The sequence below is a fragment of the Hibiscus syriacus genome, unplaced genomic scaffold (assembly GCF_006381635.1).
Source record: "Hibiscus syriacus cultivar Baekdansim isolate YM2019G1 unplaced genomic scaffold, ASM638163v2 tig00112614_pilon, whole genome shotgun sequence".
In the NCBI taxonomy this organism is placed as follows: Eukaryota; Viridiplantae; Streptophyta; class Magnoliopsida; order Malvales; family Malvaceae; genus Hibiscus; species Hibiscus syriacus.
Genome location: NW_024063369.1, coordinates 698,645 through 724,157, shown reverse-complemented (window position 1 = coordinate 724,157; position 25,513 = coordinate 698,645). Strand labels below are relative to the sequence as shown.

The 25,513-nt window shown below is 33.9% G+C and overlaps 3 protein-coding genes and 1 pseudogene across 3 annotated transcripts; 3 read left to right on the top strand and 1 right to left on the bottom strand.

Moving 5' to 3' along the window:
• The first annotated feature begins 7,362 nt into the window (after positions 1-7,362).
• LOC120182029 lies at positions 7,363-9,237 on the top strand (annotated as a pseudogene).
• A 7,581-nt stretch (positions 9,238-16,818) lies between these two features.
• Positions 16,819-17,614, top strand: LOC120182021. Its single transcript, XM_039187041.1, has one exon. It carries the CDS (start codon positions 16,987-16,989, stop codon positions 17,503-17,505), a length of 519 nt encoding a protein of 172 aa, XP_039042972.1. The 5' UTR covers positions 16,819-16,986; the 3' UTR covers positions 17,506-17,614.
• Positions 17,615-21,491: 3,877 nt separating this feature from the next.
• On the top strand, positions 21,492-23,994 carry LOC120182053 (U1 small nuclear ribonucleoprotein A-like). The gene is made up of 5 exons (XM_039187075.1): positions 21,492-21,667; positions 21,761-21,933; positions 22,214-22,351; positions 22,923-23,015; positions 23,511-23,994. The coding sequence occupies exons 1-5, from the start codon at positions 21,571-21,573 to the stop codon at positions 23,796-23,798; spliced, it is 789 nt and encodes a 262-aa protein (XP_039043006.1). The 5' UTR covers positions 21,492-21,570; the 3' UTR covers positions 23,799-23,994.
• Positions 23,995-24,141: 147 nt separating this feature from the next.
• On the bottom strand, positions 24,142-25,082 carry LOC120182007 (mediator of RNA polymerase II transcription subunit 28-like). The gene is made up of 3 exons (XM_039187031.1): positions 24,816-25,082; positions 24,466-24,578; positions 24,142-24,360 (listed from the first exon to the last, which is right to left on the bottom strand). Exons 1-3 carry the CDS (start codon positions 24,982-24,984, stop codon positions 24,142-24,144), a joined length of 501 nt encoding a protein of 166 aa, XP_039042962.1. The 5' UTR covers positions 24,985-25,082.
• Between the last annotated feature and the right edge of the window lie 431 nt (positions 25,083-25,513).

The following is a 25,513-nucleotide window of genomic DNA, read 5'->3' as shown; positions in this document are numbered from 1 at the left end:
CTTTCAGCGGTTTGTTTCGCCATTCTTGATTTTGTGGACTGCTCATGGACTGGAGGAATCTGTTTCAAAGCGCTTATGGGCAAAACTTAAGATTATTCCCTCCAAAATTATGCGATGGTGTTGCATCAGTTCATCCACCTGCAGAGATTCTGGAAGTTGGCTCTGCTGAATGGAAGCTCGCCCTAGTGAGTCAATTTCTTGGTCCAGCACCAAACTTTATTACCTTGTAACGCATTGTTGACAATCTCTGGAAGAAAGATCTGAATGGCTCTCAAGCCCAGGTGAGTATTACTGGCAAAAACCTTTACATTTTCACTTTCAATTCTGAAGATGCTATGAATTGGGTGCTTGAGAATGGGCCATGGCACATTCTCAATAAGCCTCTGATTTTACCCAAATGGGAACCGAACCTTAAACGACTTAGCTTCGATTTATCTAAAATTCCCGTTTTGGTGCATATTTACAACATTCCGCTTGAACTATTTACTCAAATATGGATTAGTTACATAGCCAGTGCCATTGGTATCCCTTTATCAATGGATTATGTTACTGCTACTAGGTCGCAACTAGAATTTGCTAAATTGTGTATTGAAATAGGGATAAGTGATGAAATTCTGAACCAAATTTAGGTCATTCTCCAGAATGGCCATTCCACAGTTGTTTATGTTGAGGTCCCTTAGTTGCCTCCAAAATGTAGAAAATGTTGTGTTTTTGGACACGACGACAATGGATGTTTGGTGAATTCTACCCAAGCTCCAAATGTTACCCAAGTATGGAAGATAAAGAGGGAATTAACAGTTGATGCCTCAGCTGTTGGAGGAATTGAGATTCTGCAGGAACGTAAACACGCTGAACCAATTGGAATGCAACAACATGATTTAACTGATGATGCCTCAGCTGTTGGAGGAATTGAGATTCTGCAGAAACATAAGCACTCTGAATCAATTGGAATGCAACATCAGGATATTAAAAAACTGGATTCTTCTTCTTCTGCTACTCTCGAGCTTTCTACCTCTGAACTTATTTGCCTAGAGACTTCAGTATTTCCTCCTAACCCTATAGAAGTGAATAATAATTCAGATTCTGAGGGACTAATCAAACCTCCTGACATGCCTGATTCTGCCGATCCCTTGGAAAAGGAAATTCAATCCCCACAGATTTTAAATCCTAAACGCGGTCGGGTAAGACCTGTAAAAGAAAAATCAGTGTTAGCTGGTTCCAAAAATAGGTTTGATGTTTTAAATTCAGTTGATGAAACTTCTACAACCCTTGAGAACCTTCACAGAAAAACTAAACCTGACTCCATGGGTGTGGCAGTTTTGGTTAAAGAACTCAAAAAGAAAAAGAGGGACAGATTGGTTCTTGCTAAAAGTCATGAAGTTGGTGGTCAGGGGAGCCCACTTCATTCTGCTTCTCAATGATTCTAAGTTTCTGGAATATTAGAGGGCTCAATAACCCTCACAAACATGATAGAGTTCTTAAAAGAGCTATGTTAAATAATATTGATATTCTACGCTTATTAGAGACTAGAGTTAGAGTTGATAAAGCCAATGACATTTTTGCTATTAAACTTGCAAACTGGCATGTTAGCTCAAATTATGAATATGCTACTAATGGGAGGATATGGGTTTTATGGAACAAAAGTCTGGACTTGTCCTTCATTCAGGCTACTGATCAGGCCATTTCGGTAAAGGGGTCTTTCTAAGGTAGTCCATTTTTTATTATTGTTATTTATGGTAGTAATGATGTTATTACCCGTAGACATCTCTGGAAGCATCTTCATGGTTTGGATAGACTTTTTGGTAATCTCCCATGGATCATTGGGGGAGATTTTAATTTCATTTTACAACCCAATGAAAGCTCTAATTTTGATTCTTGTCCTCATTCTTCCTTTGACATGAAGGATTTTCAAAATGTTACTCAGGACTTGTTCCTTCATGATCATCCTTACTTTGGTCCCCTTTTTACTTGGAGCAATAAACAACTTATCTCCTATATTGCAAAGAAACTTGATAGAGTCCTTGTCAATTCCTCTTGGGTTAACACTTTTCTTCACTCTTTTTTTGAATTTCTTTCCCCTGGTATATATGACCATTGCATGTATGTTGTTTGGCTTTCAAAGGAGGCTCCCGCTAATCATCCTAAACCTTTCAAGTTCTTTAATTTTTGGACCCACCATCCTAGCTTCTTGGATACTGTTGCTAAATTATGGCAGTGCCCCATCAGAGGTGACCCTATGCAGATCTTATTTCTTAAATTAAAGCGCATTAAGTCTTGCCTTAAGCTTTTAAATAAATCTCACTTCAGTGATATCTCCACTAGAGTTAAGCATAAGCAAATTCAGTTGGAACATCAACAACTGAATTCCTTAAATGGAGTTGTTCACTTCGAAAAAGAGCTTCATATTCAGAAAGAGCTTGACTCCCTTCAAGAAGCAGAACTTATGTTTTTTAAGCAAAAGGCAAAGGTCAGTTGGATTAGAGAAGGTGATAAATGTACCAAGTTCTTCCATTCTGCAGTCGCTTCTAAAATAAAAAAGAACACCATCCGGGTACTTATTGACGAGCAAGGAAATAGAATTGACTCTTATGATGCTATGTCGTCTGAAATTATTCAGTTTTTCACCAATCTGATTGGTACTGCTGATCCGAATGTCAAGGGTAGTGATGATGGCTTTTTGAAAAACATCCTGCAGACTGCATTGCCACTGGATTCTTCCTTAAGTCTGGTTAAAGAAATCTCGGCTGATGAAATCAAAGAAGTTGTCTTCTGTCAAGCTAATGACAAAGCTTTGGGTCCCGATGGCTATACTCCTTGCTTCTTTAAATTTGCTTGGTTTATTGCTGGAGAGGATGTCATCACAACAATTAAATTTTTCTTCCAGCAATCCTCTCTCTTGTCTGCTTTCAACGCAACCGCAATTGTCTTGGTCCCTAAAGTCCCTAATACTAGCAAGATTAAAGACTTCAAACCAATCTCTTGTTGTTCTGTGATTTATAAAGTCATCACAAAAATTTTAGTTAAAAGACTAAATGGTTTTATTCCTGGAATTGTTACCCTCAATCAAATTGCCTTTATAAAAGATAGGAACATTGTTGACAACACTATTCTTGCTCAAGAGATTGTAAAGGGTTATGGAAGCAAAACTATTTCTCCAAGGTGCACCATGAAGATTGATATCCAAAAGGCTTTTGACTCTCTCCAATGGGAATTTATTTCTGTTGTCCTAAAAGTCATTGACATACCCTTACAGTTTATTGGTTGGATTGAAGCATGTTTCAAGGAGGCTAGATTCTCCATTTCTTTTAATGACAGTCTTATTGGTTTTTTAAGGGAGCTAGGGGTATTAGACAAGTAGACCCTCTATCTCCCATCTTTTTTGTCATTTCTATGAATGTCCTATCCAAATTACTTAATTTGGCTGCTGCTAGAGGGCTGTATGGTTATCATCCCAAATGCAGAAAAATTGAGCTCACACATTTATTTTTTGTAGATAACTTATTAATATTCTACAAAGGGAATTTAGAATCTGTTTTGAGAGTCTGCTCTGTTCTGGATTTTTTCTATGATATTTCTGGTCTTAAACTAAATGCATCAAAATGTGATTTCTTTACTGCAGGAATCTCAAGGAATATTATTGAATCTATCAAGTCCTCAACTGGCTTCACTCATGGTTCATTTCCAGTAAAATACTTGGGTATTCCTTTAGTTTCAAGAAAACTGAATGAGAAGGACTGTAAAGATCTGATTCAGAAAATTAAATCAAGAATTCTTTCATGGTCTGGTAAGCATTTGAGCTATGTTGGTCGCCTGGAACTCATCAAGACAGTTCTCCACAATGTTGCAAACTATTGGTGTCGTCAGGTTGTTTTACCTCAAGCTATCATTATCAAGATTGAACAACTCTACTCCAGGTTCTTTTAGAAAGGTTCTGATAATTCAGCTGCTGGTGCAAGAGTAAAATGGTCTAAAATATGCCAACGAAGTCAGAATGAGGACTCGGTTTGAAAAGTTTAAAAATCTGGAACAAGTTGTGCATGATCAACCTTATCCGAAAAATTCTTGTTGGAGAAGGTTCAATGTGGGTGGCCTGGATCAATGCAAATGTTATAAAGGATCGAGATTTCTGGCAAATTGATTTTAATCCTTCCTATAGCTGGTGCTTAAACCGCATCCTAAAATCCAGAACAGAAGCTGCTGCTGTTTTTTTTGCTTGAGCATTGAGTATTCGATCTATTTGGGAGGAAATAAGGGAGAAAGGGCATCTTGGCATAAATTGGTATGGTATCCTTTACATATTCCTAAACATAGCATGATTACATGGATGGCTTTGTTAGATAGACTCCCTACTAGAGCTCGTTTACAACGAATGGGAATTGTTAATGATACAAACTGATGCCTTTGTAACGAAGCAATTGAAACTATAGATCATTTGTTTTTTTAACTGTTATTTTGCTTCTCATGTATGGAATCAAGTGCTTCTGCATACTAGGTTGAAAAATTCTACTCGTTTTTGGGAGGATATGATTGTACAAGCTTGTGAAATATGGAGAGGAAATTCCCTACTTACCACTATCCTTAAGATCTCGTGGTGCGCTTTTGTCTATACCGTTTGGGTGGAACGAAACAAACGTCTTTTTCAAGGATACTCCAGACCACCTGAAGATATCTTTAAAGCTATCAAAGAGACAGTAGGGATCCAACTCAGAGGAAAGAAAATTAACCATTTCGATTATGTTAATATTCAACTTTGTAATGCTTGGGGTATAGGTTAACCGATTGATTCTTTTGTATGTAGCCTATAATTAGTTTTGATTGTATTGGTTACTGGAAGTGCTTGTACCTGACTTTGGTTCTTGGATAATAAATTCAAATTTATCTAAAAAATAAATAAATAAATAAATAAATTTAAATCATTTTAACACGTTTTCTTTATTTTATGTCATGGTTGGATTCATTTTATATTATGTATAATTTATTATAATGATTTAATATTAACTTTAAATATATTTATTTTTAAAAATTAAAAAAATTACATTTATGAAACATTTATATAAATATAATATTTAAAATTTTATCATAATTTATGAAATACAGTGAACTCGTGATCTGATAAATTCTTAAAAATTAACAATAAATCTAATGCATATATCAAGCAAAGGCAGATAGTATATGATTAAGAACAAAGTGGACAAGTCGCAATATTCCATGGGTTTTCATTTTCAACTATGTATTTATAATTCTTTTGTCCATTAAATAATTATTTGATACATCAATGTTAGACATCATATGTATTTTTAATTGATATTTAAAAATATAAAAACAAATATATAAGCTTTAAATTTTTTTTATTCTGTATCTTGGTGTTGACAGTCAATTCATGAATCAATCGATTGGTCAATCACCACTTATTTAAGGACAAGCATGTTAGAGCGTGCTGACTATAGGAAGTCCCAAATCCACCGTCAATAACCTAACCCCACTCCATGCCAAAAGTATTAGTGGTAAAAGCCCTTTTTGGCTATTGGGTTCACGTCGTACGTAACTTTGTAGACTTTTTCCATGCAAGGACTAGCTAGATGCCGCCTTCCCCTGGAACTTTCGCGGCCTTTCCGAGCTTAAGACCACCGGAAACAAACAACAGTGTCGAAACGTGGTCCGGAGTCCACCCCAGGGACCCAGGTGCTTGTTTTATTGCTGGAACCATTGGAACAAAACTCATTCTCACTAAGCTAATTTAGATAAGTCAACGGGTCGAATTTTTGATCGATCTTAATTTAATTGATAAAAGGGCATAATAAATTTCTGTACTTTAAAAAAATCAATTTGACCATCGTATTGTTTTTTCCCAATATGACCATCTAACTCGAAAATTTCTGCAAAAATCATCTCAATAATTCTTTTCCTCTTCCCTCTAACAACTACTCAGGCAACCATAAATTGATTATTTCCGACTCTATCAATAACCACAAGTAGTATTTCTTTCGTAACTTATACACCAAACACAGTATTAATGTGATTAAATGTTACAGGTGACTCAACTTCTACCTTTTGATTCTTTTATATAATCAATTATATTGATAAATTGATCAACTAATACAAACCAAATATTAAAGAAATTGTTACGAAGAATCATTTGTATTTGATTTTAACTCACAGCTAGCAATATATTGCAGTAGGGTGGAGTTTGGCTTAAAAATAGATATTCTACCGTCCGCATCTATAAATGTTACAATCAGTGACATTAGGTTATAATTTGGTGGAGTTGTTAAAGAATGAATAATTTATATATTCATTTGTTTTATTCTCAGCATTTTGTTTCATAAGAAAACGTATACAAATATGATACATAATTAAGTTTATAAAGTAAAGATAATCAGGCTGAGAGTTCATATACATTCACACGACCTTGCATGTGCACAGTGCACCTATTAAAAAAGTCCCGAAGGAATTAGGCAAAATTAGGACATTTGCCGGTCCAAAAATAAAACCTAAAAATACTATAGGATATATGTTTTGGGAGTGGGTAAGCCGTATATATGTTGAAATTTTGCATAACAGCTAGCTTCCCTCTTCCTGTGGATTTATAATTTGGGAATTATCAAGCTCGAGAAGAACAACGCGGTTTTTAGCTAAATCTAAGCAGTTGACTTCAATTTGTTAATTATTTGGGAAATTCAATATTCGTTAAATAAGATTTAGAGTTTAAATTTTATAAATAAAAAAGATTTACCACCTATTTTATTATTGTAGTAGACTCTATTTATTATTTTCGTCTTTATGATATTTTACATCAGTTTAACCCTCGAAGTTGTTTAAGGATATCAATGTGGTCCTCGAAGTCTGTTGATCATTTTTGACTAACAGAACTGTGAGTTTTGCATATGTGGATTAAGGGATTATGTTAAAATATTTATTGAAAACAACGATTTGAAAAAATTCCCAAAATCTTGTTATTTATTTCAGTGAGCTTAAAAGGAGTTAGGTCAAATTTTGGGAATTTTTTCTAATAGTTATATTTAATATATTTTATTTTTTTAAATAAATAAAAATCATTATCAAATCACATCAGTAATATTGGTTTATGTGAAATTTTTTAGCATTGATAGATGTACAAGATTACAGTTCCATTAGTCAAAACGGACTTCGAGGGTTTGGTGCCCTTGAACAACTTTGAGGGTTAATTGATGTGAAAAATCGTTAGGTGTAAATGATAAATTAGATCTACTACATAGACAAAAATATCCCTTAAACCAGTAAAAAATAACGAAAAATAAGTCAAATATGACTTTGCATATGACATACCAGTAGAATCAACCTAATGTACTTTTTTCCCTCTATATATACCACCTAGTCCTCCAATACAAGTCATCCAAATCAGCTAAGTTTGATCTTCCTTTTGTTAAAAACCATGGCTTCCAAGCTGATATGCTCTCTTCTAATTATGTCTCAGCTCGTTCTTCTTCCTTTATTCATACATCCTTCTCTTGCAGACACTCTCCCGTCGGATCCGGTCTCGCCAGGATCCGTTTGTAACTCCACCCCGGACCCTTCTTTTTGCAGATCCGTGCTACCTAATCAGACCACCAATGTGTACAACTATGGTCGTTTCTCTGTTCGTAAATCCCTGTCACAGTCCCAGAAATTCCTTAACCTGATCGAAAAGTACCTCCGGAAATACCGTCCCTCGTTGTCGATATCGGCGATTCGTGCTCTAGAGGATTGCCAATTCCTAGCAGGCCTCAACAGGGATTTCCTTTAGAGCTCCTTTAAAACCGTGAATGCCACTAGTTCAACTCTGTCCCTTGTCGAAGCTGATGACATACAAACATTCCTTAGTGCTATTTTAACGAATCAGCAGACATGTTTAGACGGTATACAGTCCACGGCTTCCGCTTGGAGCATAAGGAACGGCATCTCGGTTCCGTTGTCGAATGATACGAAGCTCTACAGCGTGTCGTTGGCTCTTTTTACCAAGGGATGGGTTCCTAAGAAGAAAAGGAAGGCTGCATGGCAGCCTAGCAGCAAGCAGTTGGGTTTCAAACATGGTCGTTTGCTTCTACGAATGTCGAGCCGGACACGGTCAATTTACGAGACTGTAAGCCGGAGAAAGCTTCTTCAGGCGAGCGATCCCCATCTGGTCATGGTGAGCGACGTTGTGACCGTGAGCCAGGACGGTAGTGGGAATTTCACCACCATTAAAGATGCCCTATCCGCTGCTCCGAATAACACCAATGGCTTAAAGGGGTACTTCTTGATTTACATCACTGCTGGTGTCTATCAAGAGTACGTTTCCATTGCTAAGAACAAAAAGTACTTGCTGATGATCGGTGATGGTATCAATCAGACAATCATCACCGGAAACCGCAGCGTTGTCGACGGTTGGACAACATTTAACTCTGCAACTTTTGGTAAGCCTCAATTTAACTAAATCTGAACATGTCTAAGCAAAATGAACTTAATTATCTGACAAATTTTGTTCAATGTCACAGCTGTGGTGGCTCCAAACTTTGTTGCGGTAAATATAACTTTCCAGAACACGGCTGGGGCAATCAAGCACCAGGCGGTCGCAGTTCGAAATGGGGCCGATTTATCAGCATTCTATAGCTGCAGCTTCGAAGGATACCAAGATACTTTATACACTCATTCCCTAAGGCAGTTCTACAGAGAATGCGACATCTACGGCACCGTCGACTTCATATTCGGAAATGCAGCCGTCGTATTCCAGAATTGTAACATATATCCTCGACAGCCGATGAGCGGCCAATTCAACGCCATCACAGCACAAGGCCGGACCGACCCGAACCAGAACACGGGAACATCGATTCATGACTGCAACATCGTGGCTGCTGCCGATCTAGCCTCGAGCAGTACGAGCTTCAAAACGTATCTAGGGAGACCGTGGAAGGAGTATTCAAGGACTGTATACATGCAGAGTTTCATGGGAAGTTTGATAGACCCTGCTGGTTGGAGAGAATGGAATGGAGATTTCGCACTGAATACGACGTACTATGCCGAGTACGACAACAGCGGACGGGGTTCGAACACTTCGAGTCGGGTTACATGGTCAGGTTATCATACGATCAATGCCACCGAAGCCGCCAATTTTACGGTGTCGGGCTTCCTGGTCGGAGACGAGTGGTTACCAGATACCGGAGTACCCTTCACTGCAAGCTTATTAGTATGAGCAACTAAATAACAGATGAAGAATTTGTTTGTTCTTTTGATCATTGCATTTACAATGTATGATAAGAGTGAAGAAAAAATACGTGAGCCATTCGAAGTGTAATGTTAACAGCTAGCTAGGTATTAATCGATTGATTCAAATACTTTCAATTTTTAATTTGAAAAAAAAAATGCAATAATGGTCCTTCATGGTAAGACTTAAACATTTTGGTTTAAATACTCTTTAGGTGTCTCTTAATTTTAACATCGAATAAATTAATCTCCCAAAATATTTTTTTGTGAATTTTTACATAAAAATTTAAAAAACACTTATGAAATCTAAATGTAAAATTAATTTTAAAATTGACAAAGACTTAAAAGGTGTATAAATAATTATTTTTAAAGTTATGTTGAATCACTTCTCTGCTCCTATTAATTAAAATAAATAAATAAAAGTAGAAGAATTAATTTCTAAATAAGCCTAAAGTTTTTGAAGCCATAGTTCCTGCAAAGTTGTTAGTTTATCCATTTCAGTCATGAATAAATTGGTTATAATTTTAACTTATCCATTTCAATCATGTGTAAATTAGTTATGGGTGTCAACTTGGTCTGTTGGTGTACTAAACTTGTTAGGATTGTTAACTAAAATTGGTAGCATTGAAAAGAATTGGTTATCTATAACAAACAGTTTGGTACGACTTACTTTGAAAGGAACAAATGTAATTATTATGCATCCCTCTCTTATAGTAATTTTTGTATATTTTCCATCATCAATCGTGATTGGACGGGATCAGACTGACCCGATTCGATTTGATATGGTCGGTTTTTTTTTAAAAAAAATGGATTTGAGTCGGTTGGTTGAGTGTTTTTAGAGGTTATGTTCTGGACGGGTCGGGTTCAAGTTTAGGATGAAAAAAACTCAGTGCGAAAAAATATAATTTTATCTCATATATTTAGAGATAATTATAATAATATGCCTCTCAATATTATTTTTAATTAAATCCTTATGAATAATATATTTTTAATAAATATATTATTTTCGGTCGGATTCAGATTTTATCTCAAAAAATCAGGTCAGATTCAAATCAGGTAAAGAGCGTATATTTTTTGAGTTAGATAGGATCATATGGAAGATGTATAAGTTTCTTGTCGGGTCGAGTTCCATCTCAGTCATAATATAAATTTTAGATTAATTGTTAACGGCTAATTTTATTTTCTCTCTTCTTTATTTTTATTTTTATTATTTAGGCTTTTGCATAACTTTTATAATATGTTTTTCACAAATTTAAGTTATTTTATTTTATTTTTTTTTGTTTCTCTTTTCATATAAAAATAATAAAATTATATGCTTATAATATATTTTTACATGCTTTTATAATATTTCTCCTTTTTATGATTGGATTTGACGATATTTCTTCAATTAATATTTATTTAATGATCTTATTGATCCACTTTTATTTTAGACTTTAGAGTTAATTTTATTATATTGATAGAGGTTTTAATCAAAGAAAATGACCATGATTGAGCCCTAATAAATCCAATTTATCTATTCATCTATCATTTCATTTATATGTTTGGGTTGACGATGTTTATCTTTTACTGTCAACAATGTATTATTTAGTGTTTATTTCATGCATTTTGATGATTTTAGAGAAAAAAAAAGTAAAGTACACAAACGGTCCCCTGATTATAGTATACTACTTTATTGAGTTTTTTAACTATTAAAAGTTTTAAAATGGTCCCTAACTATAGGGAGTTGCTTTGTTAAATACCTTGACTATTAAAAGTTATAAAATGGGTACCCGACTATTCAATATGTTCCAAACTCGTCATTTTCTATCAAATGGCTGTCATATCTCAGTTAACATGTTAACATTCAGCCCAAATGATCGATAAACTTTTAATTAAAAAGGATGAGTTTGAAATATAATGAATAGTTAAGTGGTCATTTTGTAACTTTTAATAGTCGAAAAACTCAACAAAACAACTTCCTATAGTCGGAAGACCATTTTGTGACTTTTAATAGTCAAGAGACTTAATAAAATAATATCTTATTGTCGGGACCATTCATATAATTTATCCTAGAAAAAATATAACTAATTGATGTAATTTATCTGTTCTAATTTTGTTATACTTCCACATTTGATCAATAAAATCAATTATAATTAATTAAAATAGAATAAAAAAAAGAACTTTAACATAAAGAAAAATTTTAAATATACATTCAAACTTCTTTTTATTAAGATAAGGTATTAAACATTCAAATTTTAAATATATTGAGCAATAAACTTAAAAAATAACTATACACACAGATTAAAAAACCATAAATATTTAGCTGTAGCAATGGGCGGGGTTATACAAGTTAATTTGGAGCCACGATATTGGCGATGTCGTAGACGATAGAACACAGCTGACGGAAGATGTTAGCCTTATTAAACAGCTCCAGATCTTTCCCTACGGTTTGATTCAACAACTTGGCGCACGCGTCGGCGTCGTCGATCGCTGTCACCATCTTCGTTTTCAGATTCTTGAAATCCTTCGACGTGATGAACTCCAACGCATTGTCGAGATCTTACGTCGCGTCTTCGAAGTTCTCCGCACAATCTTCGAAGTTCTGCTCTACGGTGGGTGCTAGGCGTTCTCTATCTACGAGCAGGGCTGGCCCAATACATGTGCCAGATGGGCGACGGCCCAGGGCAGCATGTAGGGACATACATATCAGAACTAACAGAAGCTGCTGTTGGAGCAACATTAGGAACCTGACCAGCAGAAGACGGATGCAACATGAAATTAGACAAACAATTTATTGCAAAAAATCAAATAAACCATAAAAAAGAAAGATTGTTGAATTGCAATCTTAGTTTTCTACCTTATCAGTACTTGTATCTGATATAAAGACTGAAGTGAGAGGAATATTGACGGCAGATGCAGCAACTTGAGCAACTTTTGTATGTAAGCCTTGCTCCATCTCAATGCCACCGTGTGTAACTAAAACAGTTCCATCAGTGTAGACATTAACAAGAGCTGCCGCCTACCGCCATTGAAAATATACTTTCTTTGTATATTGTTATATTTTTAAGTAGGAAAACTATAATCATCTTGACAATCAACAGAAATACATGCATAGTACCTTATTAAAGACAACCCTAAATATAAAATATTCCATGATACCTAATTAAAGAACTTAGTTGTAAATGATGCGCCGTATTTTGTTGGAATCACGGCAATACCATGCTTCTTCCACCGGTTACAAAGATTAAATTCATCAACTTCTTCTCCAACTTTCGGGAAGTCGCAAGATACTTTCAGCTCTTTCTGAACCTGAGCTAGAATACAGTGTTCTAATCATTGACCGCAATATATTTTGATTCTGTTGCTGTATTTTCTAGTTTTTAGTGTCAAATCAAATTAAACTTAAATGTTTTTCTAATTTCAAATCAAATTGACATATAATCAGCTTTATCGATTTAAATTTGTTAAAAATAATTATTTATTACTAAAAATATTGAATTACTATATTAACATTATAAATCCCCGGTTGTTTCCGTGGAAAGAAATTTTTTAAAATTGAAGTTCTTGAAATCATATTTTCGAAGCACGATGACTCAAGATAAATTGAACGGATTAATAATTCTAAGCATCGAAAGTTAAATTTTACAAAGTTTTGATTATCGTAAAATAATATAGTTTTTTGCTTCAAAAAATGCACGAAGGCATTATTTTAGGTGATATTTGTAGCCTTTAGGTTTTAGTTTGTATTAACATTGATATTGTTTGACTATAATTTCTATTACATTTTTGTTTTAAAAAAAATTATTTATGTTTTGTCTATTATACTGTACAAGCATAAGGGTATAAAATTATTATCTCGCCCAGGACATTAAAACTCATTAGACCAGCTCTATCTACTAGCGTGTTCTTTATGAAGACCGAGATGGCGGAGCTGTTGTTGGAGGCGACGTTGACCGCTATCAATCCGACGGTGGCTATGTCCTTGGCGTCTTGGCTGGCGTGCTCGGCAGTCAAACTCGACACACACAGGTTCTTCTCCCTTACTTTTTGACAGATCTCGGTGACTATTTTACTATCGGAAACGGCGTTGTTTAATAAGACGAAAAAATATATAGCCAATACGATATTATCTGTGACAGGCTTCATTATTTTCATCTCTCGTTTATAAATTTTTCGATTTTTTTAAACTTGTAAAATTTATTAAAAAAATCACGATTTTTATAATTTATGCGTAAAGTTCGATTAAGAAAATTAAGGTTAAAACAAGGATTCTCTAAGATGGTGGTTGGTTGACATGAATCACTTGAAATTAGAATCTAATTACATCACTTTCTCATGTTTGGTTCAAGTTTTTCAAGAGAATTGGAATCCTTCATGGCTTCAACTTTCCATCAAATGAGGGAAAGTGAATTTCATCCAATAATGGATAGAATTCAATTCCCTTGTTGGAGGGAATTAAAATTTGACCATACTACCCTCATCAATCTTTTGGTAACTTATTCATATATTGAATAAAAATATTTTTTATTATTTCGAGTCAGGTTTCTAATTTATATATTCGGGTCGGGTCGGGTGAAACTTTATTTTGGTCAGATCTGTTTTTTTAAGTGTAATATTCGGATCGAGTCGAGTTCGGGTTTAGGGTGAAAATACCCGACCCGAAAATATTTATGATTTTAACTTATATATTTAGGAATAATTATAATAATACCCATCTATATATAATTTTTTCAATTAAGTCACTGTTTTTATTGAATAAAAATATTTTTTTTATTATTTCGGGTCGGGTCGGATTTCTAATTCATATATTCGGGTCGGGTGAAACTTTATTTTGTCCGGGTCGGGTTTTTTAAGTGTGATATTCGAGTCATGTTCAGGTTTAGGGTGAAAAAAACCGGACCCGACCCTAAAAAAATATATAATTTTACCTTATATATTTATGAATAATTACAATAATACCCTTCTCTATATATATATTTTTCCAATTAAGTCAATGTTTTTATTGAATAAAAATAATTTTTTTATTATTTTGTGTCGTGTCGGGTCGGGTTTCTAATTCATATATTGAATAAAAATAGTTTTTGGTATATTTTTTTGTAACTAATTAACATACTCCGATTGGAATGTATCAAAATATTGTTCTATCTTTTGGTAACTTATTAACATATTTTGATTGTGATGATTTTAACTTATGATGCTTATTAGCATGATTTTTATAATTTATTGAAATGAATAATCAATCAATAAAATGAAAATTTAATATTTTTTTAATTTTTTATAATATATTACTACATGTAAGATGTAAAACAAACTAAAATAAAGAAAAAAAATAAGAAGGGCAATTCTGTCATTTTACATTACTGAAATAAAATTCATCTGACATGTCTGCGAACCAAACAGAATATGAAATTGGATTCCAATTCCATTTCCTGCCAACCAAACAAAATATGAAATTAGATTTCAATTCCTAATAAATTACAATTCTTGATAGATTCTAATTCCTTCACATACCAAACGTCACCTAAGGTGTGCCTTTAAAAATAAGCGCTAAAAATGGTGGAAAATATTAACAATCAACCCAAATATGAATGCATTTACCCTTTTAATTAATGGCAATGGTTATTATTAGACTCCTTGGGAGTGACTTTGCTTCTTGTTAGGCTGAATTTGGTCAGGATTTTAAGGCCGTAGATTCGCTAACCCTAGCCACACAATCCCACATCGGCCCATTAGTAAGCGTGTGTGTGTGTGGGGGGGGGGGGAACAATATCTTTTAATGAAATTTTAGTTTTAGGTTATTTTTGTGAAATAAAATTAATATTAATAATAAATATAATAGAATTTATCAAATCAAAAATTAAATAATAGTAAATTATGTTATATCAAATTATGAAGATACATTGATGTAAATAAATTAAGGGTAAATTACACAAATATTCTCTTAACTATAGGACACTACTTTGTTGAGTCATTCAATTATTAAAAGTTATAAAATGATTCATGACTATAGAGTATTGTTGCTTTGTTAAGGCTCTCGACTATTAAAAGTTATAAAATGATCAATTGACTATTCATATATTTCAAACTCGTCATTTTCAGTTAAAAATTTGACGGTTGTCTGAGTTAGATGTTAACTTGTTGACTAAGATATGATAGTTGTTTTGATTATGAAATCAAATTTTATCATATCCCAGTCAACAAGTTAATTTCCAGCTTAGACTTTCGTCAATTTTTAACAGAAAAAGACGAGTTTGAAAAATATGAATAGTCAAACAACTATTTTATAACTTTTAATAGTCGAATGACTTAACAAAGTAATATTCTATAGTTAGAGAATCATTTTGTAACTTTTAATAGTCGGATACTCGCTTAACTTATATTTTGATATAACAAATATTTGTAAAATTGATTTTGGATATAACCAAATATTTCAAAAATAATTAAAAATAAAAATTGTATATACTTATCCTAGGTGGTGAACGTGCAACATTAAGGCTATCGGTAGAGTTCCGAACTGTTCTGATATTAGCCGAAAGGATATACTTATTTTATAACTATAAAAAAAGTACATTTCATTTATAATGTTTTTAGCATACATGACATTGACATTGAATGAAATGATTAAAAAAATAAAAAATCGTATATTTTGATAGCATATATAATATACCGTGTCTTTATCTTACGATTCGATATATATCGTGTGTTTATCTTATGTGACATTGAATGAAAGCATTAGGTGGTGGATATAAAAATATTTTTGAGATAGGCAATTATCTATTAATAATATATAATGTTCACATAGGTTGACATAAATAACATTTTAGGTCGAACAATATTAATAAAATAAATAATTAATATAAAAAAATAAATTTTAAAATTAACATTCGATAGAACATAAATTGGATTAGATGGTGGTTGATGATATCAACACATGTATATATTCATGTTTTTATTTGAATAGTCTTAAGTATAAATTAGTATATATTTTAATTTATTTTAGTTATTGACAATGTATAATATAAAATAAGTGTTTAAATTATATATTTTTTCTCATTTAGGTGTCTAAATTATTTTTCAGTCAATTTAGGTGTCTAAATTATTTTTCAGTCAATTTAGGTGTTTAAAGTTTCAAACGTTATACTCTTAGGTGTCGTGATTACTATTATCATTAAATAACACATGTGACCTTTATAAAATTTAAAAAATTTATATTTTTTAAAAAAAATCAAAATTACCTTAATGTAATACGTGCCATTTAAAGGCAAAATTTAATGTATATTACGATCGAGACACCTAAAAATATAATATTAAAAACGTTAAACACCTATATTGATAAAAAAAATTAAATATCTAAATATGAAAAAAAACAATATATTTTAGATACTTGTTTTTATATTAAATATAATAATAATAGATATACTTTATTGATGTAATTGTTGAAAAAAATATCCAAAAATATATATTAAAATGCATTATTAACCATTGAAGACCTTTACCCATTGACAACGAATATTATGATTTATCAAAATTAAATACCATATATTTAATTATGTAAATATTTTAACATCTACGAGTATCGATGAAACTTATGATTTACAGACCCAACTAACCACACACCGCACCGCAGCATCCACCAACCATTTTATCTGTTTTGTTTGTTTTAGAGTTGACAAATTTGGCATAGGGTGTGCTCTTCAGAATCTACAGGCTATCTACCCGTGAAGGCACCCACCTTCTTCGTCCCCAAAAGGAAACGCCAAATTCCCCTTCGAAAACTCCATTTTCCATTAAAAGAGAAGAAACAAACAAATGGCTCTCAATCGCACCACCGCCATTCCCATATCTCTCCTCCTCCTCCTCCTCCAATCGGCTCTCGCCGCGTCATTTCCCCTCACCGTCAGCGACGACACACCGTCAGCCTATGAAGTCCTCCAAGGCTACAACTTCCCCGTCGGTATACTTCCCAAAGGAGTCCTGAAGTATGATTTAGATGAATCCACGGGTCGATTCCATGCCTACTTAGATGGATCGTGTAGTTTCTCGTTGGAAGGATCTTATCAACTCAAATACAAATCCACAATCAGCGGAATCATATCAAATAACAAGCTCACAGATCTTTCTGGAATAAGCGTCAAGGTCTTTTTTCTATGGCTCAACATTGTGGAGGTTACTAGAGATGACGATGAGCTAGGCTTTTCAGTAGGAATTGCCTCTGCGAGCTTTCCAATTGATAACTTTTATGAGTGTCCGCAGTGTGGATGTGGGCTGGATTGCCTTAATGGGAAAGTAAGCAAGCTTAGAGTTAAATCTTCTTTCGCTTCAATTTAGAGGTATTTGTAGGGAGAAAATATTTAAGTTATTGAATGCTATGTTTTCATATTGGGTTGAATTGAAGTGGATTTGCCTATATATTGAAATTTGCAGAGTTTTAACTTTTTATGTGTTTAGATTTTCAAGTCATTTGTGTGTAGTTGTTTATGATTATGTGGTTGGTATTGCTTTAATTGCTTGGTTAGGGAAGAATTTATCAACTATGCGGCTAATGCATCGACATATTAGACCATCTTTCTTTTAATTCCATGAGTTAGATTGTTAGGAAGCTAAGCCTTGAGACAGTGTGTGTTAATCTGGGTGTTAATAAAAGGCCATGCCTTGCAAGATTATCTCCTGTGTATGATAGTGGAACTGCGAATTTGTATCACTATTGAGTGACCATCGAGTGAATAGAAAGAGGTCGAAAGGGCAGAAAGGAGGACTAGGGCAGACATGGGATTATGCATTTTTTGTTGAAGTTGAAGTAGGATGTAGTAACTGGACATGAGAGGTAGAGGTAGGAAGATAAAGAATGTTTCTGGCAGGAACTATGTACATGTGAGAGCTTCTGTGATCTGTTTGTATCTTAGTCAAGTCATTAGCCAATATCTTGAGTGCTAGGTTGCGATATATGTGACAGTATAGTTTGCTAGGCAGGATATATCTTACACATTATGCAAGTACCCTTTAGGCTTAGCAGAGAACTTCGATGGCTTCACTTTCAGCTAGAAAAGGTTATCATTTGACTTGCTTGGTGTGGAGTTTGCAGTTGCCTAAAATGCTTTGATTTGATAGAGAATTTGTATATCTTGAGTTGTACTTGCATACTGTTGTCTGGATATATGATGAAGGCAGTGATCTCATTATCATTAAACCCAACCAGATTCAAAATATGGAATTCAATAGTCATGCTTCTGTAGTTTTGTTGCTCTATTCAAGTGAAATTATATGGGAAGGTGCCATTCTTTGTGGTCTGAAATGATTAAAGCTGATATCCCACTTATTTGACTCGGTCCTTTTCATTTTAGCCGATCATAGGCAGTCTGTATCGTGTTTAAAATGGGCTTGTAAGGACCTTTAGACCTGGAAAAAGGTTCAGGTTTTGCCTTGGAAGTTTCTCTGGTTGCAAATGTTCTAGGCCAGGATGACTAAATGGGAATAACTTTTATTTATTCGATAAGTTGGAGTTGATGCCTGAAGTTCTTAATCCAGTTTATGTAGCAGTTAGCTTGAAGCTATCACATTACTGTAATTTTTGACAATCTTGAGAATGTTTCTTTTGTCCAATCAAGATGTAAGAAAATTCTAGAAATAGATTAGTTGATAAGGACTTGGACAAGATAAATATCTGATCGCTTTTAGACTAGTTCGCTGCTGGACGTTAACTTATAAGTTCATACCGAGATCTCAGACTCAGAGTAAAATGTCCTCCGTAGCTGCTTTTGTGCTGTAGTTCAAGTGGAGATTGCATCATGAATTATGTCTTCCTTGAACACCCAATTCTTACTCATTGAATTATGTTGTGTCTGCACTTCTATTAAGAAGAGAGTCTTGCAGGAAGCAAGGCTTGAATAATAGAAAATTTCCCGAAATTTATTATTTTATTTTGTAATTATTTTAATATTTTTATTGCATTTAAATAAATGCTTTTAGTGCATGAGAGGGTGGATCATAGCTCAATAAGCTCCACTTCTCTCTTTCGATGATAACAAATACCAATGGAAAACTAGTTTTTCCTATACCTACTGCAGGTGAACTCTGATATTTATCTAGGAACAATACCAAAAATAGATCCCAACGTTTACTAAAATGGTCATTTTGACCTCTATTCTATTTTTTAAAGCATTTTGCCCCCCCCCCAACGTTTTGCTTTAGGGCATAAAGCTCCTTTTACAGATAAAAATCATTAGTTAACACATGATTAACGTTCCAAAATAAGAGCATCTTTTAACCTAAAATGAAACGTTGAGGGCTAAAATATCCAAAAACAAAGGAATAAGGGACAAAATGATAATTCTGTCAAATGTTGGGGCCTTTTTGATCTAAAATGAAACGCTAGGTTAAAATGCTTCAAAAAAAATAAAATATGAGCAAAATGATCATTTTTGTAAACATTGGGGGACTAATTTTAGTGTTATACCCATTATTCTACTCCAAACAACAGAATTTTAAACCCATTTCATCTGCCTCACGGTGAGATGGTGGAACCCACAAAAATATGCTTATATTGTCATTTGCCAAGATGCATGAACGTTGTTTTTTCACTCGGCATCGAATATTTGAGTTTTGGAATTGGGATTCGGTTACGAATAACTCTATAATATATGTTTTCTAAAGTACTGTGTTAATCCCATAAACATTCTCAAATTATGGTTTAGATTCTAAATTTGCATTTAAATGTTAAAAATGTTCTAATTGGGTCATTAAATTATCTATTAATATTGTTTCTATCAGGTTTTCCTGTCACTTTAATCATCAATTTGAGTGTTAAATGTCATTTTACATTTGACACAAACATATTTAAAATAGGGAAATTAAATTGTAAACACTTTGCAGTTATTGAATGTATTATTTGAATTTAATATGTTTAAAATTACATAATCAACCCCTTTTTAACATGCACACTCATATTGTTCATGTAGTATGTACGTGTGTTTAAAAGTTTGATACATGTATTTTTTTTATATAAAAGTAACTAATTTTATTCAAAATAAAAAATGTCTCAAGTTACAATGAAGGTTTACAATCATAGTCGCGAAAGAAACATATAATTAGGAAGATTTTCTATAATCATTGAAGTAAAACTAACAACTTAAGATCACATAAGGACCATATAAGTAAAGATTAAAAATATAACCAAGAAACTCGAACAAAGATAGATATAAGCAGAACTGATTGCATCGACAAACGAACCATAAAAGGGAATCAAACTATTGAAAGACGCCAACAAATTGCAAGTTAGATTTGAGCGACATGAAAAATTATCCAGTAATGCAAATCAGGTATCAAAATCTAACTCGAGGGTCCAAAGTAGAGAAGATCAATAAGATATTAGATAGCCATCATCTTGATCATGCGTGTCGATGTCAAATCAACCCTTAGAAAAAAAATAAATGAAAAAAAAACCAAAAAACCGAAAACATGTCAAAAGACGGAAGAAAACGTGTCATACAGACATACTTGTTGAAAATAAAAATATAGAGATGTGATATAAGAAAAGAAAATGATAATAAAGAATATTGACAGTCGAAAATTAATATTAAAATCAGTATCACCGTTGATTAATAAAAACGCAAAAGAAAAGAGATGAGTGGCATGCTAATGAAATAAAATTAGATTATTTACAAAGAGTTATTTTTACATGTATTTTAAACATGTTTGAAGTAGGACGAGAATAAGGAAAGACGATGACATTCGTTTGAATACACAATTAAAACACCTTAGTCGAACTTGCAATCCCTTAATAATATATATATATATATATATATATATATAAGAAAATATTTTTTTGAAGAAACTAAAGGGGCAGAAAAGAAAGGTCAGAAAACAGGGATATTATAAATTTTGGTATTTGAATTTGGTAATAATTAAGAATTGATATATGATCTTGAAAAGAATTTTTAAAAGATAATTATTAAAATTAATATCTAAACATTGATTGGTTAAAATAATAGTATTATTCAGTGTCATACGTTATAATCTTATTAGTTATTAAATTTTTAGATCAGAACTAGTTATCAAAATGAGAGTTTTTCCCGAGCTAAAGTACCGATTTGAAAATTCAATTTCAGGTACCGATTTGAGAAAAATTAACAAGTTCATGTACTAATTCATACAATAAGCCAAGAAATATGATGTTTTTGATTTGGACCTAGCGAACCCTTTTACTTTAGGGCCGCCGAAAGATAACCCACCCCGAACCAATGAATGTATCGATGACTAGGCCTTTCGGGTCCCCCCCCCCAAACCAAATCGAGTGAGTTCCGATTAGGGAAAAAGAAACCCTGAATTTTAAACCCCCTTTCGCACGTATCTGTCATTTATTTTTGCTTCAGCTTAGAGCCAGGGCCAGGAGAAAACATGGCGGAGATTAGTCAGGGTCAGGGTCAGGGAGAAGAAATTCCTCCGAATATGACTTTATACATCAACAATCTTAATGAGAAGATTAAACCCGACCGTACTTGTTCCATTTCTCTAAATCCCTACCTCCCAATAAATGCTTATATTACTTTCTTCTCATTGATTTTCCCCCCTCGAATGATGCTTGCAGAGTTGAAGAAGTCGTTGCACGCTGTGTTTTCACAATTCGGAAAGATACTGGATGTTTTGGCATTCAAGACTCTGAAACACAAAGGTCAAGCTTGGGTTGTGTTCGAGGATGTTAGCTCCGCTACCAATGCTCTTAGGCGAATGCAGGGCTTTCCCTTTTATGACAAGGAAATGGTATATATTTTTAGCAATTGTAACTTCTTTATTCCTTTGCTTATGATCTGATGCATTTCAGTATTTCTGGAGAAATGTTTATGTATTTGTCTGTGTTTTTTCAGACAAAAAATGATTAGATTTTAATTTTAATCTTATAGGGCACTTCGATCAATGGAGAAGTCAGTAGTTTTTCTTTTAACTATGGATATTCAGATTATAAATCATGTTCAATACCACCATAAACTGTCATAATATTTCCTGCTGATAATTAATGAAAACAATGTTCAATTCTCTGCAGAGAATACAATACGCAAAGACTAAATCAGATATAATAGCAAAAGCAGATGGCACTTTTGTACCCCGAGAGAAGCGAAAGAGACATGAAGAAAAGGGTATGCTCCTCTTTGTTCCTTATCTTAAGTTGGAAAGGCTAACAGTTGAGCAATGAACATTTTTGTTGTTGTATATGTTTTGCCTATATTTTTACCATAAATTTGTATCGCAACTGTTGTTGTATCTGGTAATCAGTTCTTTCCTTTGCTATTACTTGAATCTCGAAGCTCGGGACTGTTAGGATCATCCCTAGAATTTTGCCGCACAGGCTATTGAGATAACACTAGCAAATGTATTTATTGTTGAATCTTTTAGAATGCGCATTTAGATGCCTCATAATTTGTCTTAATGTCAAAGTAAACCTCACTCTTTTTTGCTTCCTCCCTCTTCTCATTGCTATTTTCTTTCGCCCCACCATTAATGTGATTAGTTGGGTCCTCGTTGTCACCGATAAACTCATTTATTTGAGGTATAGTATCATTGGTGTGCATCAAGGTGTTGATGGAGATGTAAAACCGAGTATGTGTATGTTCTAGACTTAAGTGATAACTGCTAAGCATATGTTCTTTCTTTGACCTGTTGCTTATTTTGTAGTATGCGGCATACAGTTTTATCTGTTTTATAGTTCTGTTTCCTGTTCTCTCCTGAGATTTGAATATGATGTGTCAATGTAGGAGGGAAAAAAACGGAAGGAGCAACTTGATCCTAATCAAGCAGCAGTAGGTTTGAATCCAGCTTATGCTGGTGCTTATGGTGCAACACCTCCTGTAAGGGATATGAAATATATCATCTTATTATGGGATTGACTGTTTTTTTACTCTTTCTTTGGATTCTGGTTGATATTAACTTTGCTTAATCTTGCAATTGTGCTTTTGGTATCGATTATTTAGAAGGTTATATATTTCAGTCTTTGTCCACGTTTACTACTTTTGAGTTTTTGAGCTGCTAAAATCTGGTTGCTGCAAGCCTGCAAGAGCATCTTTTATTCAAACTACTTGGAAATTTTCTGTGCTTTGCTGAGTTGATGACTTCTGCATATTTATTTGTTCTGATGAAACTTGGATGCTAACTGAACATGGCCATTATATACCATCAAACTCTATGAGAAGTGATGGTCGAGAATACGGATGATCAAAGATTGGATACTTTTGAATTGTAATTGAATGAAACTTGGTCCTTTACTTTTGGTGGTGTTAACTACATTTTTAGCATGTATATGTTTCTCATTATTTGCTCCTATATTTTTCTCCAAAATGGTGCAGCTATCACAGTTACCCTACCCGGGTGCTAGATCAATGGTTCCGGAAGCTCCTGCACCACCAAATAACATTCTGTTTATTCAGAATCTTCCTCATGATACAACCACAATGATGCTGCAGATGCTCTTCAATCAATACCCTGGTTTAAAGGATGTTAGAATGGTGGAAACAAAACCAGGTATTGCCTTCGTGGAGTACGAAAACGAGGTGCAATCGACTGTTGCGATGCAGGCACTACAAGGTTTTAAGATACAGCAAAACCAGATGTTGATTACTTACGCAAAGAAGTAGAAGGAAAGGCCAAAATACTCCTCCTATTGCTTCCAACATGAGAAGTGTCTGGATAGTTAATTAGATAGCATTTGGCATCAAATGTGATAGCCATCCTGTGTGACATTCTCTTAACTACGGCTTCCGGATTGTTACTGTAGATTGTTCGACCAGATTTTTTGTGTTTTAAATTAAATTCTCTATACACATTTGTTTAGTTGTAGCAGTCCATATATTGGCTTCGATCTGTGTCCTAATCAGAGTGATCAAGTTCCATTAGTTTCTTCATTTGGTATGGGAAGCTAGAAAGCATAGATTGATCATGTATGAATCAAATGACTAAATTGCCATACCAAACAAAGGGCTATATTAACTGTATACTTGAGTTACACAGGTAGCAGATATAATGCCGGTATAGCTGGATCCATGGTCGGTTCAATCTCAAGCAAATTATACTCTCCAGTTCAGTATTGTGTTTGTCCAGTTGGTCACTCAAATCCTTACTCCATCCCTGGATCAGTCTCTCTTGATTCTTGATGATCTCCGTCTTAGTTCTCAGCTCTTCTTCCATTGTTATAATCTCATGTTACAGCAACATGTTATAACAAAAAAGTATGTCCGATTAGGCCTATTCGGAGTGGCTAACTCATATGCGGCGATCATCTGAGTAGAAGTTTAATGGGTTTACTTGTGTGAGCATTTGAGCCTTAGTTGGCTGATCCTCACGTTGCAGGCCAAGTAAGTATAACTGAAGCTCCTCGGCAGCCTCCATGAAATCTCTAGCATGTCTTTCCACATCAACTACATCAATTGCAGGTAAAAACACCATTTCAAAATACAAGGATTTAGTCCAAAAAGGAAATGGGATACTCTAAATCATTGAAAGCTCCAATTTACACAGATAATTTATGATTTAAGAACAAAAGCAAATATCAAATACTACCAAACAAGCAACATTGCATATCTTAACAGCAGTATATATGAAGAAAATGAAATGGAAACACTTTGGGCAGAAAGGAAACGGTCAGGGCCACTGACTCTGATGAGAAGGGTGGGGAGAACGGTCGATAGCTTGAAGCTCTCTGGCGGGCAAGCATGGCAGCAAAGCCGTCTCCAACGCCACCACCCATGAGATCGTGTCATCTCTTGATGAGCCCTGAGGCGATTGAATCTGCGGATCCAACTGAATATCTTGCCTTTCACTCATTGTTCTTCACCTTAAAAAAGGGGGATTAATTTCACTCGAACAAGCTCTAGGGCTTAATGTTTTCCCCTTCCTTGTGCATAGTACTGTGACAGAGGGCTTCGACTGGATCTCAACGGGCTTACTCTATGGGCCCGCGAAAGTTTGTTCGCATGCAATGGGATAATAGCACGATGACCCTCGAGTTATAGCAAATCTTCTAATGTGGTATACCACACCTCTCTAATCTCGATTTTCCACATCATGTGTTTTAACAGATGATTACTTGGTTCCAATTTCTGCAATTTAAAAGAATTTGACATATGGATATATCTATGTAGTTTCATATCTCAAATTAGATATATATTTTTTAAATTAACATGCAGATAACACGTATTAAGAGAAGAAATAAATATTTTAAAATGATGGAGATACACTTTGTTTCCTAAAGAGCTTAATGCATTCCCCCTTAGATTATAAGTTCTTAATTCGACGAAATTTAATGACAGATTTATTAGATGAAGAGAATTCCATGTTTTAAAGTTAATGGTGA

What these genes read in the sequence shown, in the direction of transcription:
- LOC120182021 (XM_039187041.1), top strand. Translation starts at nt 16,987, where the DNA reads ATGGCTCTCAATCGCACCACCGCCATTCCCATATCTCTCCTCCTCCTC.
- LOC120182053 (XM_039187075.1), top strand. Translation starts at nt 21,571, where the DNA reads ATGGCGGAGATTAGTCAGGGTCAGGGTCAGGGAGAAGAAATTCCTCCG. An exon ending in CCTTTTATGACAAGGAAATG is followed by an intron (nt 21,934 to 22,213) that starts GTATATATTTTT and finishes AATTCTCTGCAG; the next exon opens with AGAATACAATACGCAAAGAC. An exon ending in CTTATGGTGCAACACCTCCT is followed by an intron (nt 23,016 to 23,510) that starts GTAAGGGATATG and finishes AAAATGGTGCAG; the next exon opens with CTATCACAGTTACCCTACCC.
- LOC120182007 (XM_039187031.1), bottom strand. Translation starts at nt 24,984, where the DNA reads ATGAGTGAAAGGCAAGATATTCAGTTGGATCCGCAGATTCAATCGCCT. An exon ending in TCCCCACCCTTCTCATCAGA is followed by an intron (nt 24,579 to 24,815) that starts GTCAGTGGCCCT and finishes CAATTGATGTAG; the next exon opens with TTGATGTGGAAAGACATGCT. An exon ending in AGGCTCAAATGCTCACACAA is followed by an intron (nt 24,361 to 24,465) that starts GTAAACCCATTA and finishes TTGCTGTAACAT; the next exon opens with GAGATTATAACAATGGAAGA.